General features: G+C 37.7%; 1 protein-coding gene across 13 annotated transcripts in view; it reads left to right on the top strand.

Annotated features, from left to right (window-relative positions):
* The window catches only part of LIMCH1 (LIM and calponin homology domains 1), a 179,224-nt gene that overhangs the window by 70,634 nt on the left and 93,334 nt on the right, over positions 1-15,256 (top strand). For 12 of the 13 annotated variants that reach the window (XM_085059073.1, XM_085059071.1, XM_085059070.1 and 9 more), the window contains exon 3: positions 7,416-7,485. In XM_085059073.1, coding sequence (XP_084915199.1) covers positions 7,416-7,485 — 70 coding nt within the window. Of the gene's footprint in view, positions 1-7,415; positions 7,486-11,441; positions 11,529-15,256 lie in introns of those variants that run through there. The other variant, XM_085059081.1, reaches the window with a different exon arrangement.

Here is a 15,256-nt window from a genome sequence, read left to right as displayed (position 1 = left end):
GGTTTGGGGGATTCTGCTGGGTTTTTTGAAACAGCAGGTAAGGAATTCAAGGTTTCTTTTATTTCTAATCATGCAACAATTGCTATTATAAGTTTAAAAATTATTACAAGAAGAAAAAATGCATATGTCTGCAACCTTGTCCAGTTGTTACTGCTCTAATGTCCTTGCAAATGTGTTTTTAATTTTTTTCCCCTTCTCCTTGCTGCCCACCTCTCCTTGTCCAGCTCTGACCCTGCAGGATTCCTTCCTTCACGCTGGGTGTTCAGTAGTTAGAGAGGTCTCTTTAGGGATGTGAGACTTCAAAAATCTGAGTTAATTACTTGCTTTGATATGATTATCTGAAAAGTATATATATATGCAATGTATCTGTAAGAACTTCTGACATGCAATTTGGATCATATTTTCTCTCAGTCTTTCTCTGGAATCAAGCAATTCAGTCACACTGAAAGTTTGTATTAGTAGTATTGAGATTCTAATGTCAGGAGCAGGACCAGACCATAAAGAAGAATAACGACAACTGGGATATGGATCCTGGGTAAAAGACCTTAAACGGTGAACTAAAACTGAATCCTGTTTGGATATTAGTAGAAATTATTTGGCTTTGCAGTAGAGTCCAACAACATCATGATTGTGTGTAATAAGTTCTGTATGTAGAACAGTTTAGCTGCATGTCTGGTTTATATATGTATTAAAATCAATTTATAGCAGTACATGCAGGCATAATAAATCTTTGCTTTTTCTCAAGCATAAAAGTTCTAACAAATATTTAACTGCATACCTTGAGAAATAATGGTATACACATACAAAAGTGAAAGAGGACTAACTCTGTGGTTCAAGGAGGATGTCACTTGCCTGTGCAGTTCTGGATACAAACTTATGAGCACATTCTGAAGCTCTTTGTTTTTTAGAGACAGTAATTTTGTATATTCACACATGGTGTTATGTAGTTTAGTAAAATGTGCAGACACTACATTTATTCTTTGAAACTGGGACGCTTTAACTCTGTAACTTTTTTGTTGTGTTTTGAAAGAGGAGATACAAAGATGTTTTACTGCTTTTAAGTAATCTGGGTAAAATTGTGTATGTACAGTGAACTAAGAAAAAAGTTTTACACTTTTTCTCTTGTAGGACAATACATAGGAAAGGCAGTCCTCTTCTGCTGTGCACACTAGAAATATATGCTCGTAAAAAGTGCCAGAAAGTTTTTAGGCTTTACTTTTAAATTAATAAAGAAGATAAGAAGTTAGTCAGGCACATAGATTATTTTAATGGTATTTAAAGAAAATGTTAAGTGTGGCTATAAATCTGAGTGAGCTGAAAGTGATTATGACCAGGAATTACTTAATGGAATTTATCATTTATTCTGTCATGAGAATAATTTTGTTCCATAAATTAGAAATCCCCTTAGATTGTGTTCTTCATATCACTGGTGATGAATGAGCTGCATTTTCTCAGAGAACACTTTCTTTGGATGTGCAGCATGGTTCTAGTGCATCTGACCAAGCTTTGGGCTGACATGAATGCAGTTTTCAACAAGGGCTGGATATATGCCAGATCAGTACAAGTGTAATGCTATGGAATAATAAAACTTTTGTGCTCCCAGTCAGTGATACCGTGAGGTATGAAGAAGAGCCTTTGCTGTATATATGGTGTTTCAGTTGTTCTTCTTGCAAGTTAATGTCTTATGTCATCTGGTAGGGGAAAACAAATAGTCTTTGTAGATTATAGGATTTTTCAGATATGTCATTCTAGTTGTCTGTCAGTGGTATGGGCCTGGCATCAGTTCAGCACTTGGCTGTGTAGTGCACAGTGGAGAAGTCAGTGGATGCCCAGACATTATGCTTAATTAATATTTTGCTTGACTTTCCTATTATTGGAAACTAGGTATTTGAGTTTTATAGGCATATTTGAAGTTTTGAATATGACCTGTGCTTTGAGGTGAGGAGGAATTGGTGTTCTCCTGCGGTTTTCAGGCTCTGTGTTGTAAAGCCAAAACATTATCAGCATCGTGAATTTGGCATGTCTCTAGGTTTGAGAGATGGGCCCCAAGGCTCATTAAGCATTAAGTTCATGTGAGGACATTTGAAGCAGTTTTATATATGAATACAGAGCTCCTAATCTTTAAGTTTTCTTGTTTTGTAATGAAGAGCTGTTTATTAATACGGTTTAGATGAGGGGTCAAAGGTAGCATAAACCCTAATGCTAAGCCCATGATGAGAAGAGGGGAATAGCCAGTCAGAGACATGCTTGTGTACAGATAGAATGACCTGTCTGTGTATTCATGTTTAAAAAGAAAAGACATTTCAGCAAACTAAGTAGTAGAGCTTTTTCCACTGATGCTTGGTTATTGACAGGGCAGGAGACTGTGGAACACTGACTCACTCAGAAAGAGTGTTGCTCAAATGTAAGGCAAGGTAATCCCATGAGAAGTTTCAGCTTTTCAAGAGTGTATGTTTAAGAAAGCATATTTAGTACAGGCAATTATCCATGGCCATTGCGACACAGTGTAAAAACTATGCATGGATTTGTAGGTACATGAGATGCTCTTTACATCATCAGTCCTTGTGATGTTAGGTTCTGTATAAATAGCTTGTGAAGTTACTTATTCACAATCTTTCCTGTTGTCTTTCTTGAGCTGCTTTCAAGGCCCCTATTTGGTTCATATTTTCAGTCTTTGGCAGAGAAAGACTCATGCAGTCCTGTGTTTGGAATATTGTTTTCTCAATGCTACTTATTTGCATAGGTCTTTACTCACTTTTTACATAGTAGACTGGACTATGAGCCCTTTATAGGACAAAGTCAGTTCTGTCCTGCTTTTAAAAAAGCACCTTGTTCATCTGATTCTAAATAAATGATGTCAGGGGCATCATTAGCAATCACTCAAGAATGTTTTCTCAAAAATATTTTTGTGACCTCAGGAACATGTTTATATTTTGAAACTTCTTAGTCATGTCTTTTGCAACAAAATATTTTGACTTTTCATTGTTCATTGTTTTAATGTGATTTGATCATCTTTAAGACTAGTAGTGGATTTTTCTGTCCTTTTCAAATATTTGGGGGCATTTTGGAGCTGCCACTAGAGCTTGAGTTTAAAATGTGTGGATGCTGAAGCTGTCTAGGCTAATAATTATCAAGGGCTGAAAGGCTGCTTGTTTGAATGTAAGTCTGTAAAACTTAATTTGAAGAGAGAAATGTCTCTGTGAAGGCTTACTGCAGATAGAATTTCCTGAACTCTCAAATATTAAATGCCCCTTTACTTTTAAATCAGATCGTTAGCCAGCTTTTCATTTTAGGAGTATGATCTATTACTTGAGCAAAGAACTCTGTTGGATACCTCTCCCTGCAGCCTGGATTGATCTGTGAACATGCATCACTTCAACCTTTCTTTTCTCCATTTCTGAAGTTTATCCACTGAAAATGCTTCTCTTCCAATTCCTTGTAGAAACAAGGTCTTTTTGGAGGCTGGGTTTTGGCATCCATCATCTGAATATTTTCTTAACTGACGCTTTTTAGCAGGAATTTTGTGGGCAATTTATTGGTGCTTTTCATTAGATCTTTTATCAACTGTTCCCTGAAACACCTTCTCTTCCTGGCAGAAGTTTTTCAAATTCTTAACTCATGATAAAAAACCCCAGGAAGGTCTAATAGGTTAGTCACACTGGGGCTAGTACTGATTTCAGCTTGTCTGTCCAGCTGTGGAGATACCTTATCTCCTGGAATGTCAAGCCTTGGGGACAGCACGAATAGAGCAATTGATTCTTGTCATACCTATGAGAGCTGTTTTTTATCAGGAGAAGGAAGTGACTTGGCTTCTCCCTATGAGTGGGGATAGAGCAGCTTTCCACTTCCATTGTGCCCATTCGTTTCTATAAGGTAAGGCAGGTCTAAGGTTTTAGCTTCTATGCAGTGTCTTATTGTGCTTCATTTAACTACATAGCTACTGGAGAGTCCAAGCGAGCCCTGGCACAGGGAAAAGGGAGGATGAGTGTGTGGTTGCACTAGGTGAGATTTAGATTGGATATAGAAAAAAATTTTCTCATTGAAAGGGTTGTTAAGCATTGGAACAGGCTGCCCAGGGAAGTGGTCAAGTTACCATCCCTGGAGGTATTTAAAAGATGTGTAGGTGTGGTTCATAGGAACATGGTTTAGTGGGGTACTTGGCAGTGCTGGGTTAACTTTTGGACTTAGTGATCTTTGAGGTCTTTTCCAACATTAATGATTCTATGTTGGACTGAAGGGAACTGAGTAGTAGAGAGGATTGTTCTGACTCAGGAAAGGCATATAAATGCCAGGGGTGGTGGACAGGAATCCCCACAGAGAGCCTGAAGGGTCTGAGAGTAGGTCACATGTGTATGTAGAGACTTGGTTTTTGTGGATGGAGCCTGAAAATTCTTAGTTGTATCCTGGTTTGGGTTATTGTCTTTTGGGTGTTTGGTGGGATTGCTGGGGTCACTCAGAATGAGCCAAGGATTAGGATTAGGACTGGGATCAGGGAGCCCAGGGCAGTCAAGTCTTTTGGTTAGGATTGGTGAGGCAAGGAAGCATGGGATTGCAGTTGTCACGGGCTGCTAGGACAAGGTGTGGGTTAGTGCTTTTTCTCACCTGCAGAGTCTTTCCCTTGGGCCATGGCCGAGGGTCTTGTGCCAGATCCCCAGTGCAAAATGGTGAAGGGTCTTGTTTGCCCCACATTTCAACAGAAACCTACCAGAGATGATAAAACTTTACATATCAAGACATGTGCTCTATGTGAGTCTAAATTGGCACAGAAAATTTAGTTTGTATATACAGGCCTATGTAAGAAGAGGTGTAGTTAGGGGCTTTTTTGAGAAGCAGGGATGGACAGTAACTGTGTGAGTGAAGGTGACCATTGAGACACTCTGCACAAACAGCATGACTTTTCAGCTGGTTGGTAGCAGAGCAAGCTTAAGGCACTCAATGTTTTGGCATCTGGATTGTTGCTCTAGATGAGGCAATAATTCAGAAGCAGTCAGTCTGCTCTGGAAGAAACCTCCCTTTGACGTGTTCTGCAGTGAGCAAGTCTTGCAGGGTTTGGTACCAGACTGCTTAGAAATGTTTCCAAAAGGAGGCAAACTTTTTAATAATAATTTTAATTTCTTCCTCAGGGTTTTCCATCTTGCCCCATCCCATTTCCTCTCTCTTCAGCTTCCAAATGGTGACCTAAAATGTTGTTTGTTCCCTACTCCTTTCCCTCCTCTCAATTTATCCTTCTCCCATATTTCACAGGGAAGTCTGCACAGGCCATTTTGAAGATTTATTTAGAATGGGGTTTGGCATTTGATGTTTCCATTAAGGACTCTTTATTTTGCTTTCTATTATTGTCTATTACTATTAATCTGCACCTGCGATATTGATTATGGTGCCTGATGTATTCACGTTTGAGTAATAAAGAAAATGGGATGCTTTAGCTAATAGAGTCTTTTTTTCCCTGAGACAGAATAGGCAGACTGAGCATTGAAGTCACAAGAGAGCTACAGTATTTGGAAAGAAGTCCTCTGGCAAAAAATAAAAAGATCTTAAATTGCTTGGTGTAGCAGCTAAATGGAAAATAGTAGTTTTACAAGGTTGCTGCCATGTAAGGTTAAAAAGTACCATAGTAGCTTTTGGGGGGTGGGGAGAAAGGGTTTTTTTTCATCTGTGAAATGAAATAATGGTTATAAAAGAGAGGCGGGTGTATTCTTGCCATTCTCTTCATCTAATGGGGAAAAGTAAATATTTTGTATATAAAAGTATATTAATTAATTTGTTTTTAGGACATTAGTGTTAGATTCTACCTTAAGCAGAAGGCAGGAATACTATAGCAATCTGTATGAGCTTGGGTTATGGAGTTTTTAACCTCAAGATTTAAAAAAATACCCCCAGTTCCCAAAAATATCATTCATATTTGTTTTGATGCTATTCCCAAGATGTGATGGTGTTGGAGATGTGGGAACTTCAAGAATGTAATAACATGATTACAATTTAGGACAAGTGGAACAGAAGCTATATTAACTATGCTCATAGAAAACTGAGAATAGCATCTCCCACTCTGCTTCCCTGCTCTCTCCAATTGATTGCAGAGACCCAACCTATATACTGTTTCGGGGAGACAGAAAAGGAGAGAGGTGAGGAAGTGATCATTTCAATGTTCATAAAGCCAGATATTCACTCCAGGAGGAATGAACTCCTTCATGAGCTTGCAAACTGCCACAGTCCTAAGGAATCAAGCAGCAAATAACGTGCCACTATGGAGAGATGGCTCTTGGTGAAGCTTTGAGCTGTGGCACACCCCTTGTTATCCTAGCTCAGAAGTAGGGAGCTGGAAACCATCACAGACAGTTAGCTTTTAGTTGAAAGGAATATTCTTTTAGTTTGGATAAACTTCTCAGCCAGACCTCTCAAATATTAAATATGAATAATTTTACCACTGCAATAAGCTGCCAGAGGAGTCTGCTCTTGAATGGAGACCATGTCAGCCCAAAATGAGGTTCCTGTCTTCCATAGTGGCTATTCTAATTTTCACAGTTTTAAATTTAAGCAGACAACTCTGTTTTTCTTCAAAGATCTTGATTTTTAAGTCTGTTTTTTGACCTGGTGATTTTCTTCCAAGCGGATGGAACTGGTTGAATTATTCTTTGGATAAAAGGCATTATGGTTTTCTCTTGGGGGAAGGGTGGTGAAGACACAGTGTTTGTTGCAACAGGATTTTACAATTAAAATTCCCTTATTTCAGGGGCATGGTCATTTTTTTGAGTATTCTAACAATGAGCCATGTCAGCACATCTCATGGCGTGCTCATGGGTGGTGAGGGACTTAGATTTGGGGGGTTGCTAATCTTCAGACACTGAACAGTGTTCAACTGTGGTATCACTGGCCTGATGGTGTTTTCATGATGAGATGGGGCTTTTATGGATTCCATTTTTGTCTTCTCTCATTTATGATTTATGGGGCCCTCCATTCTACACAAGATATGCAAGGATGGCATTTAAGTTCAAGTACAGATGAAGAAAAGTAGACAGGCCACCCATTAAGGGTACATCCTTTCTTACTTTCCTGCATTGCAGAAACTGCCAGACCTGGATACCTTATGTATTTCTCCTCTCAGGCCCTTCCAGGCATGACCTGCCTGTATGCAGTGATGATGTGACTAAATTCCCCCAGAATCTGTCTGGGTGACTGATGTGGTCTAGACCAATTTAGGATATAAAATAAATACTGTTCAGTTACTGTGCTATGGATATTCATCCCATTCTTTCTTCATTTCAGTGATGGAATTTGGGTGTCAATGTGTGTTTTCAAAAGGGACAAAGGGGAGATTCTTTTCCAGCCACACTGAAATCCTTATGTGCTGGGGGAAAGTGTTTGATAATTTGGATTTTGTGACTTACCACTCATAAAATACTCCTTTCTCATAATAGGTTGCTGAATGCAATAAAGCCGGGATTGGTAAAGAAGATCAATAGACTACCGACCCCCATTGCAGGTTTGGTGAGTATATCAAATGGAGGAAAATATTTCAGTGCTGCTTTTTGCACCTTGACATTGACTGTGTGATTCAGATAGGAATTATTTTTGTAATTTGAACTTTTCTAGCCTAGTAAATTCAGACAGTCCCTCTGAAATCTGAACACTCTGTGTTCTGTGTCACATTAAGACCTTTCAGTCTTTTTTTTTGTCGGAAGTGGGCAGTATTCAAGTGGCAGGGTATGTTTTTAGAGGAAGATGATCTTCTTGGTTATATATCACTTTCCAGTTGTGGTGCTAGCTTTAGAAAAACTGGAATGCATGCATTAGAAGCCATCACCACAAAAAGACAGATTTCTTCTTGGAAATGAAGAAAACTGTGCTTGTATATTTTGTCTCATTCTCCCTTTCCCCAAAATACCACAGTCTGCAGATAACATTCATTGTGGAACTATCTAGGGAACTATTTCATGTTTACTTTAAGGGCAGAGCAAAAGTTGGCCATACTGTGTTGTAAGCAAGGAAGACCGCAGAGGATGTGCTGAGAGCTCATGGGCTGTTGGGAGCGCTGGGTGCTCAGGGGGTCACCTCAAGTGGTGGCACAGTCCTGTGCTTGCTGTCGGGGCAGACAGTGGGAGTATGAGTGGGTGTTGGGTCTAACAGGATTAGCCACACAGAAATATAGCTGTATTGATTTTACCTTCAGTTGTAATTGGGAATAAAAGGGTCCTTGAGGATGTGAAAGGTGGCCATCCTCCAGTAAGACTCATCATGTATATATGATTCCTTTGTGTTCTGGCACTGCTTACATTGTAGCTTAGTTGTGCAAGATTTGGAATATATTACTTGTAGATAGATGAAATTAACATTCATTGGTATAAACAGCGTTAAAAAGTTTCAGTGTATCAGAAACCATGTTACATTTGCTGTTAAATTGGTTCTATAATGTTATTACATAGCCTTTCAGGCTGGGTCCTTCAACCTGTAGATTGCCAAGGATATTTCTGCATGAATACTGCCTGGTTTTAGAATATAATTTTTGATCCCCAGCACCCTTTCTCTAGTTTCCTGGTGTGCCTTTCATTTGCCTCTAAAACCCATCTAGTTTTATTTCTTTGCAATCGTATTTAAAAGGAATATTTGATATAAACAGCTGCAAAAAGTACCACTAGTACAGTTTTCTTTTCCTTGGCTTGCTTTCAGGAAAGACTCAATTTTTGTTATGACTGTTTTAAGAGGATGATATTGAATTACACTGGTTTTTTCCCTTATTCATATGTAAAATCCCAACGGTAAGGTGGTTGTACGTAGGAAGGACATAGAAAAAAGTCATTAGGTGTGTGTATTTTTCTCATTCCTTGAGATATATCTCTTTTGCAAGATACGTATCTTCAAAGCTTTATGAAAAAAAGCAGTTCTCAGGCAGTTAATGATACAGCAGATATTTTTTGTGTTGTAAAGGGACTATTACCTCTCTACCTGTGTCCTCCAAATATCTTTAGTAACTGCTTTTCTAAATATTTTCCCTAATAAATAATTAGGCTATTTAAAAAGTTCACTGTTCCTGAGTTCTTGAACATTACCAATGGATGTTTTAATCTACTGTTCTGTGAATAAATTGTTCCAAACAAAACAAACCATCAAAATTTCTCCTTGCTTTCCAAGATGTCTGGTTCCATACCTGCTGACTTTTGTTGCCATTTTTAGTTACAGTGGTAAGTGGCTGTTTCAAAGATTGCATGTGAATTCAAATCATCGAGTGTTCTATCTAGTCTATTATGCTTATTTATGGTGTACTATTTAAAAGTACAGCCATCAGGAGTATGTTTGAGCATAGGTATCCTTTCCTTTTCACTTGCCTGTACCATGTCTATGTGTCCCAAAAAAAAAAAAATTGACGCTATGGTCCAGAAGCAGTTATACCTCCTAGGTAGTTCACCATATATGAGAGACATTCCTTTCTTTATTGTCAATTTTTCTTTATTATCTCAGTTTTGGTTGGCTTGACATACTAAATAGTTACTTCTTTACCAGTTGTTTCACCCCAGTGAGTATGATTTCCTCAAGTACAAGTAGAAATGCTGTGAAAGCCTCAGTACCTTTTCTACCTTGCATGAGATATGCGCTTTTAACACCTAGATACTGCTTCTGCCTAAAAAGTATAACTTAATTATTGCAACAATTAATTTCTTTCCAGTAGCTGGTAGAATAAGTATTTATTTCACTAGGAGAGACAATAGTTACATTTGTTTTTTTTACACAGTCGGAGCTAAAACTTATGTGTAATTGTGGAGTATTCAAGGTACCTTTTGTTTCATCTTTAACTTCCAGAGATACAAGCAGTCATATATTATGTAGCTCTACAAAATGTCTACTTGAGTCTAATTCTCCAGGTGATAGTCTATTTTTCTCCCTTTTTATGGTTAGGAAAAATTAAGAAATGTCCTTTATTGAATGAAAATAACAGTGAGCTTGAAACCCATATCAGATACATGCTGAGGTGTTCATTTGGGAGTATTATCAAGTGTAAAAATTTTGCCTATATTTCACATTTGAGTGACTTCTCACAACACTTCTGTGAAGTACTATGTATATGACTGGTCTAGTGTTGACAGACTGAATTCTTCAAACTTTTCCTGACATTTAAAACTAGATGAATCTGCAGTTACTGTGAACTTCTCACCAGTGACTTGCTCATGCAGTTTAAGAGGGAATAGTTTATTTGCAGATCTTGTATACCAGAACACCAATCATTTCAGTAAAATTTATTGGTTGCAGTGCTGTGGTGTTAAAGCAAGAACTCAAGGATCTGAACACCATCATACTAAACACAAGGCCATGTAAATACACAAAGATGATCTTTGTCTAGTTGCAAGTCTAAGTCAGGATGTAGATTGTATGCAGCATTGCATATAGAATTACATATGTTCAGCTTAGCAGGCTTGTTTGTAATTTGCTTTGATCTCCAGAAGTGCCGACTGATTCTGTTATCACAGCAGAAGTGATGCATTGCTTTAATGAAAGAAAATGTAGGACCACTGGTTTGGTATGCAGACTTACAGTATTAAATTTGATGAAATGTTTTCTCATTCTTGTTCAGTATTCATCAATCCCAAAAGCTAATGCTTCCACCAAAAAGCAAATTCACAAAGCATTCAAAGAACATATTAGGCCTAGGTAGAAGTAACAGGCTTTACTAAAAGCTTTGTTGCCGGAAGAAATTTTCTCATGTGAGAAATTGATACTGAGCATCTTTGTTCTAAGACTATCAGCTTTCCAGCAGCATCATTTCGTGTATTTAATTGTAGAAGGCTGGAGAAGTATTTTGGCTGAGTTATTAATTAAAAAACCATCTGGAGGTGCAGAAGACTTAAAAGGATAGATTGTTAGAGTACAATGAGTATAATTAAGTGATTTTTACACAACCAGCAATTTTTTTAGTGAATTGCTGTTGGTTTCTTTCATTTTGTATGACATTCATAGTGAATACAACTAATTTTTAAGGTTTCTACTAATTACAGTTTTGTACATCTATACCTTATTATCTGTTCCATAAAAAATTACCAGCATCACCATAGATAAGCTTTGCTCTATAATGCTAACCACTTTTTTTTCCCTTAGAAAGATTCTAACTTTTGCTTCCTGTCCCTGAATAATGTCACTGTGTGAGAAAAGAAAAGACTTCTGCCTTATCTTTTGTTTAACAGGGTTTAGGGGAGTTTGTAGCATTACTTCAGTTCCTTGAACAATCCCCACAGGAGCTCAGACACATACTTCAGAGGCTGTGTGAACGATTCTCACATACAATAGTAGGAAGTAGTCAAGACAAAGATGGAGAGATGAACTTTAGCTTGGATCTTGGCTCATGTTCCAGCACTACTGAATAAAAATCTGTTTACTGTGGCATCCAGTTTTCAATTTGTTTAGGGTCCTTAACTTTGTGACATAAGTATGATATAGAACTGGAATAAATAGATCTTCAAAATCACGTGGTTGCATGGTTATTGCACCAAGATGAGCAGAACCGAAATGTACTGCTTAAGAAAGCTTGTTCCTTTGAAAACAAGGTTGGTTTTTTTTTCTCTCATTATTTTCCTAGGAAGTTTCTCTTGGCAAAGTGTTCTCTGGGAACTTGCTATTACCCTTATTAAGAACAGCTACCTGTCTGCTAGTGCTCGTAGTTTGCACAAATGCTGTAATATTGCATAAATAACAGGTTTGGGGGTTTTTAATGTTATATGTTATTTCAAAGAAATTTCATTATTCTGTTAGCTTTCAGGAGTTTGTGCTACTAATTAAATTCAGGGAATGAAATCTTGTTTCTTCATGCAGGCATGAACCTCAAAATAAAATTACAAGATCCAAATAAAGTATAGTATGTTTCGCATAGTTGAAAATAATCAGCAAAGATAGAGAAATACACATAACTTTAACAGATGGGCATTATTTTTATCATTCTTTTCATTTATACTTCCTTGTTACTAATATTTTTCTTAAAAAATTATCTTCTTGTTTTTTCTTTTAAATTTATTACTCTCCCTTTAATTCTGGTACTTTCTGGAAAGACCCTGCTCCTATTGTAATATATAGATTCATAATATATGATAATTTCTGTTTCCTTGTTTTGTAATACTGCTCTCTGCTGAATATATTCCTTTCCCAGCACAATTGTATTCATTAAAAAAGTCTTGCTGTGTAAGTTGTGGTGCATGTGAAGTAAACAGAAGCAAAATTTCCTGACTATCTAAAAACAATAAGTTCTTGGCACTCACATCCCAAAAGCATTTTTGTGAATGTTGACAGAAAACAGTGTCAACAGCATAGCAAAATACTGTGCAAACCATTCTCTGTGGATTTTCCTTGCTAAATAGTAATTGGTTTCTCTACACCTTTTGTGCCTGCTTTCAGTTCTGAAATCTGAATATTTGACTAATGCAATATTTAAGGTCTTGCCAGTGGTTCAGAGCAGCACAGTGTGCTTTGGCTCATCACATACTGAAACGTATATTGAATCTCTTCACTAAAGCAAGACTATCCTTAAAAAAATTAATGGTTATTATTGTACACTTTGTGTTTGTTTTTTTTTACTCCCCTAGATTTATAGACTGCCTTCAAATTGATTTTTCATTTCGATTTTCCTGCCTATTTGTTTGGGTGTCATCTGAGTTGGACAGAGTTACCTTACAAAATTCTGGTTTACTGAATTTAGCTGTATGTTGTATTCATAAACATTTCTAAGTTACACAAAGAATACAAAAGCAAACTAACAGGTGTTTCTTAACCACGTTGTTTGTAAACAGAGTCTGTGTGAAACAATCTCCAGTGAAGCTATGGTTAAACCACCACACAAAAGGAAAACAGCCATTAATTCAAATTTGGCAGGAAGCACAGAGAAAGTAGTATTGGGGGGAAAATGAAATGCAAACAAATAAAAACTAAAACTTCATATGGAAATTCAGCTGTTTTTCTTTTTTAAACTGGATTTAAGGTTTTTTCTGCTTCCAATTAACCAAAAAAATGCTGTCCAGAAAGCATTGTTCTCTTCCCATTTAAACTAGTGAGACAAATGTAAAATACAATGCTGGCATGTCATTTATTATTTTATTGTTTGAAATGGGTGTGCTTACTCTGGTGTGTTGGGTTTGGTTCCAAAACTCTCAAACATATGATGCTGGAAACTAATCACTGATCTGACAGCTAATGTGCTGGAGATATATTCCACTGCTGCACTTGGGTTCAGCCTATGTTGCATGGCTTCCAAGCCTGTACTATAATCTGATGTGTGGATGCAAGAGAGGCTGAAATAAAATGAAATTAATAAAAGGTATGAACTATAGAAACACAAACAAACAAAACAAATGGATGTAAATGACCCCACCTGATTTATTTGTTGGTGATTGTCTGAGCTGCATTTAGCTGTAACACACACCAGCTGTAACACCCCCAGAGAAGTGAATTCAGCCAACTCCTAGTAGTCTTCATGTTCACCATCTTTGTATGGCTCATGAGTTGTCCCTAACATCCACAAGTGATCATTTCTTTCTTCAGCTAACACCTGCAGTGTTGTGTTTATGATGGCTGGAGGTGAAACTTGAAGAGGAGAACCTTGCTTGTTTCCAAACTGTCCCTTACTGATCCCTCACAGGTTTTTGTGTGCTTTCTGCACTATTGGCCCCAACCAGAACTCAGCCAGGACTTTGGCAGACCAATCTCACTGCTGACTGTAAAGTCCCTTCTTCTAGATGCTTCCTTGGCTGGAGTGCTTACAAGTGCACTCAATAAGCTAAACTGTTAATTGGCTGGGACCACTCCTTGTCATGCTAAGGATACTGGCCCTTTCTGCCAGTGTCCAGGATTTTGTCCCTTGTTATAAGCTGAAGTCTCTCAGGACCCAGGGTGCCCTGAGCATTTTTTTTTCCTTGTTGGGTCAGGACAGCCAAGATGGGTAAATGTTTGCAGAAAACATGTACAGGATGGCTGTGATCCACAGCTGCTGTGGACATATGCAAACTTTGTCATATTGTTGAGATCCCTTCCCAAACTAGACTGGCTAGGATTCAAAGGTGCAGCATTTTCACAGTCAGCTTAAGTTGTGCCCTGAGCCTGCTGAGCTCTGCTGCTGAGAATGTCAGGACTTGGTTTGGCCAAATGCTAATAATATGTGTAAGTTCTTTGTGGCAAGGATCATCTGCTAGTCTGTTTTTGTCTAACACCTCACCCCATGTGTCCTGCTCCATGGCCAGGACTCCTAGACAGTATGTTAATACAAATAATAAATAACAGTTACAAAAATATCAGAAGCATTCCTATGTCATTCACAGTCTTATTTTAGACTGCTCTCCCAACAACTGTGAGTTTAATCAGTAGGTTTATAATTAGCTATATTCATACTGAATAATTTAGAATGTTAATGTGCAAATTTAGAGGTAAGGGGAACCTTTTCTGTGTTAAAACCAGGAGAGGATGGTCACTGTAGAGGATCTCCTTTTTTGAGTGTTTTTTTGCTGTATGGAGACACCGTTTTCTTGCCCAGCCTTAGCATGCTTTAGAAAAAAGTGTTTGATTAAAAGCAAAGAGTCTACCTGTTTCAGGCTGTCAAGTGACTTTTCAAAGATGTTATTTATAAAATATGGTAATGATTGTTTACTTTTTTTTTTTACTTAGGAAGTTTCATAAACTGAAGGATTCCAGGGATAACATTTGAAAAGAGCAAAAAGAAAAACACTGGTGCTGCTGCTGCTGAAGCAATAATGCTAGGCAGCTGAAATGTAAACCTGCCCTTATCACGGCATTAACCTTTACTATAAATGACAGAGTCTTTCACTGGGCTGGGGAGGGCAACTGGTTTCAGGAGGAGCTCATTTTGTACCTGTGAAAAATGTAGGTTGCCCAAGGGAATAATTGTTAGATTTGTTTTCAGAGCTAGAGTACTTCTGCAAGTTCAGCTGTGACATGCATTTTGTTGGTTTAATGACACTGGTTGAGTGAGTTTTTCAGAAATGGCAGGCTTTTGAAGAATAATGTCCAAGTATCTGTAAGTATCAGAAAAAATAATAGTTTAACAAACAAAAGGTCATTTGCCACGTAGCTTAAGTTTGCATTAAATGAAGAGAAGGATCAGTGCCTTCCTTGAGCTGCTGTCTTAGGAAAAAAGAGCCTCCTAAGCAATGATTTATACCCTTCAAAACAAATACCACTGTTGTAGCTTATGACTTCTCTTAATAGTTGGGCAAATACCATGTGCTCTTAGACATGTACCATCTTCAGGAGTTTTCAGTGAAGGAGTTGGATGCCC

This window comes from Lichenostomus cassidix, chromosome 4 (genome assembly GCF_008360975.1).
Source record: "Lichenostomus cassidix isolate B80296 chromosome 4, HeHo_3.0, whole genome shotgun sequence".
Lineage (NCBI taxonomy): Eukaryota > Metazoa > Chordata > Aves > Passeriformes > Meliphagidae > Lichenostomus > Lichenostomus cassidix.
This window is presented reverse-complemented; position numbering and strand designations above follow the sequence as displayed.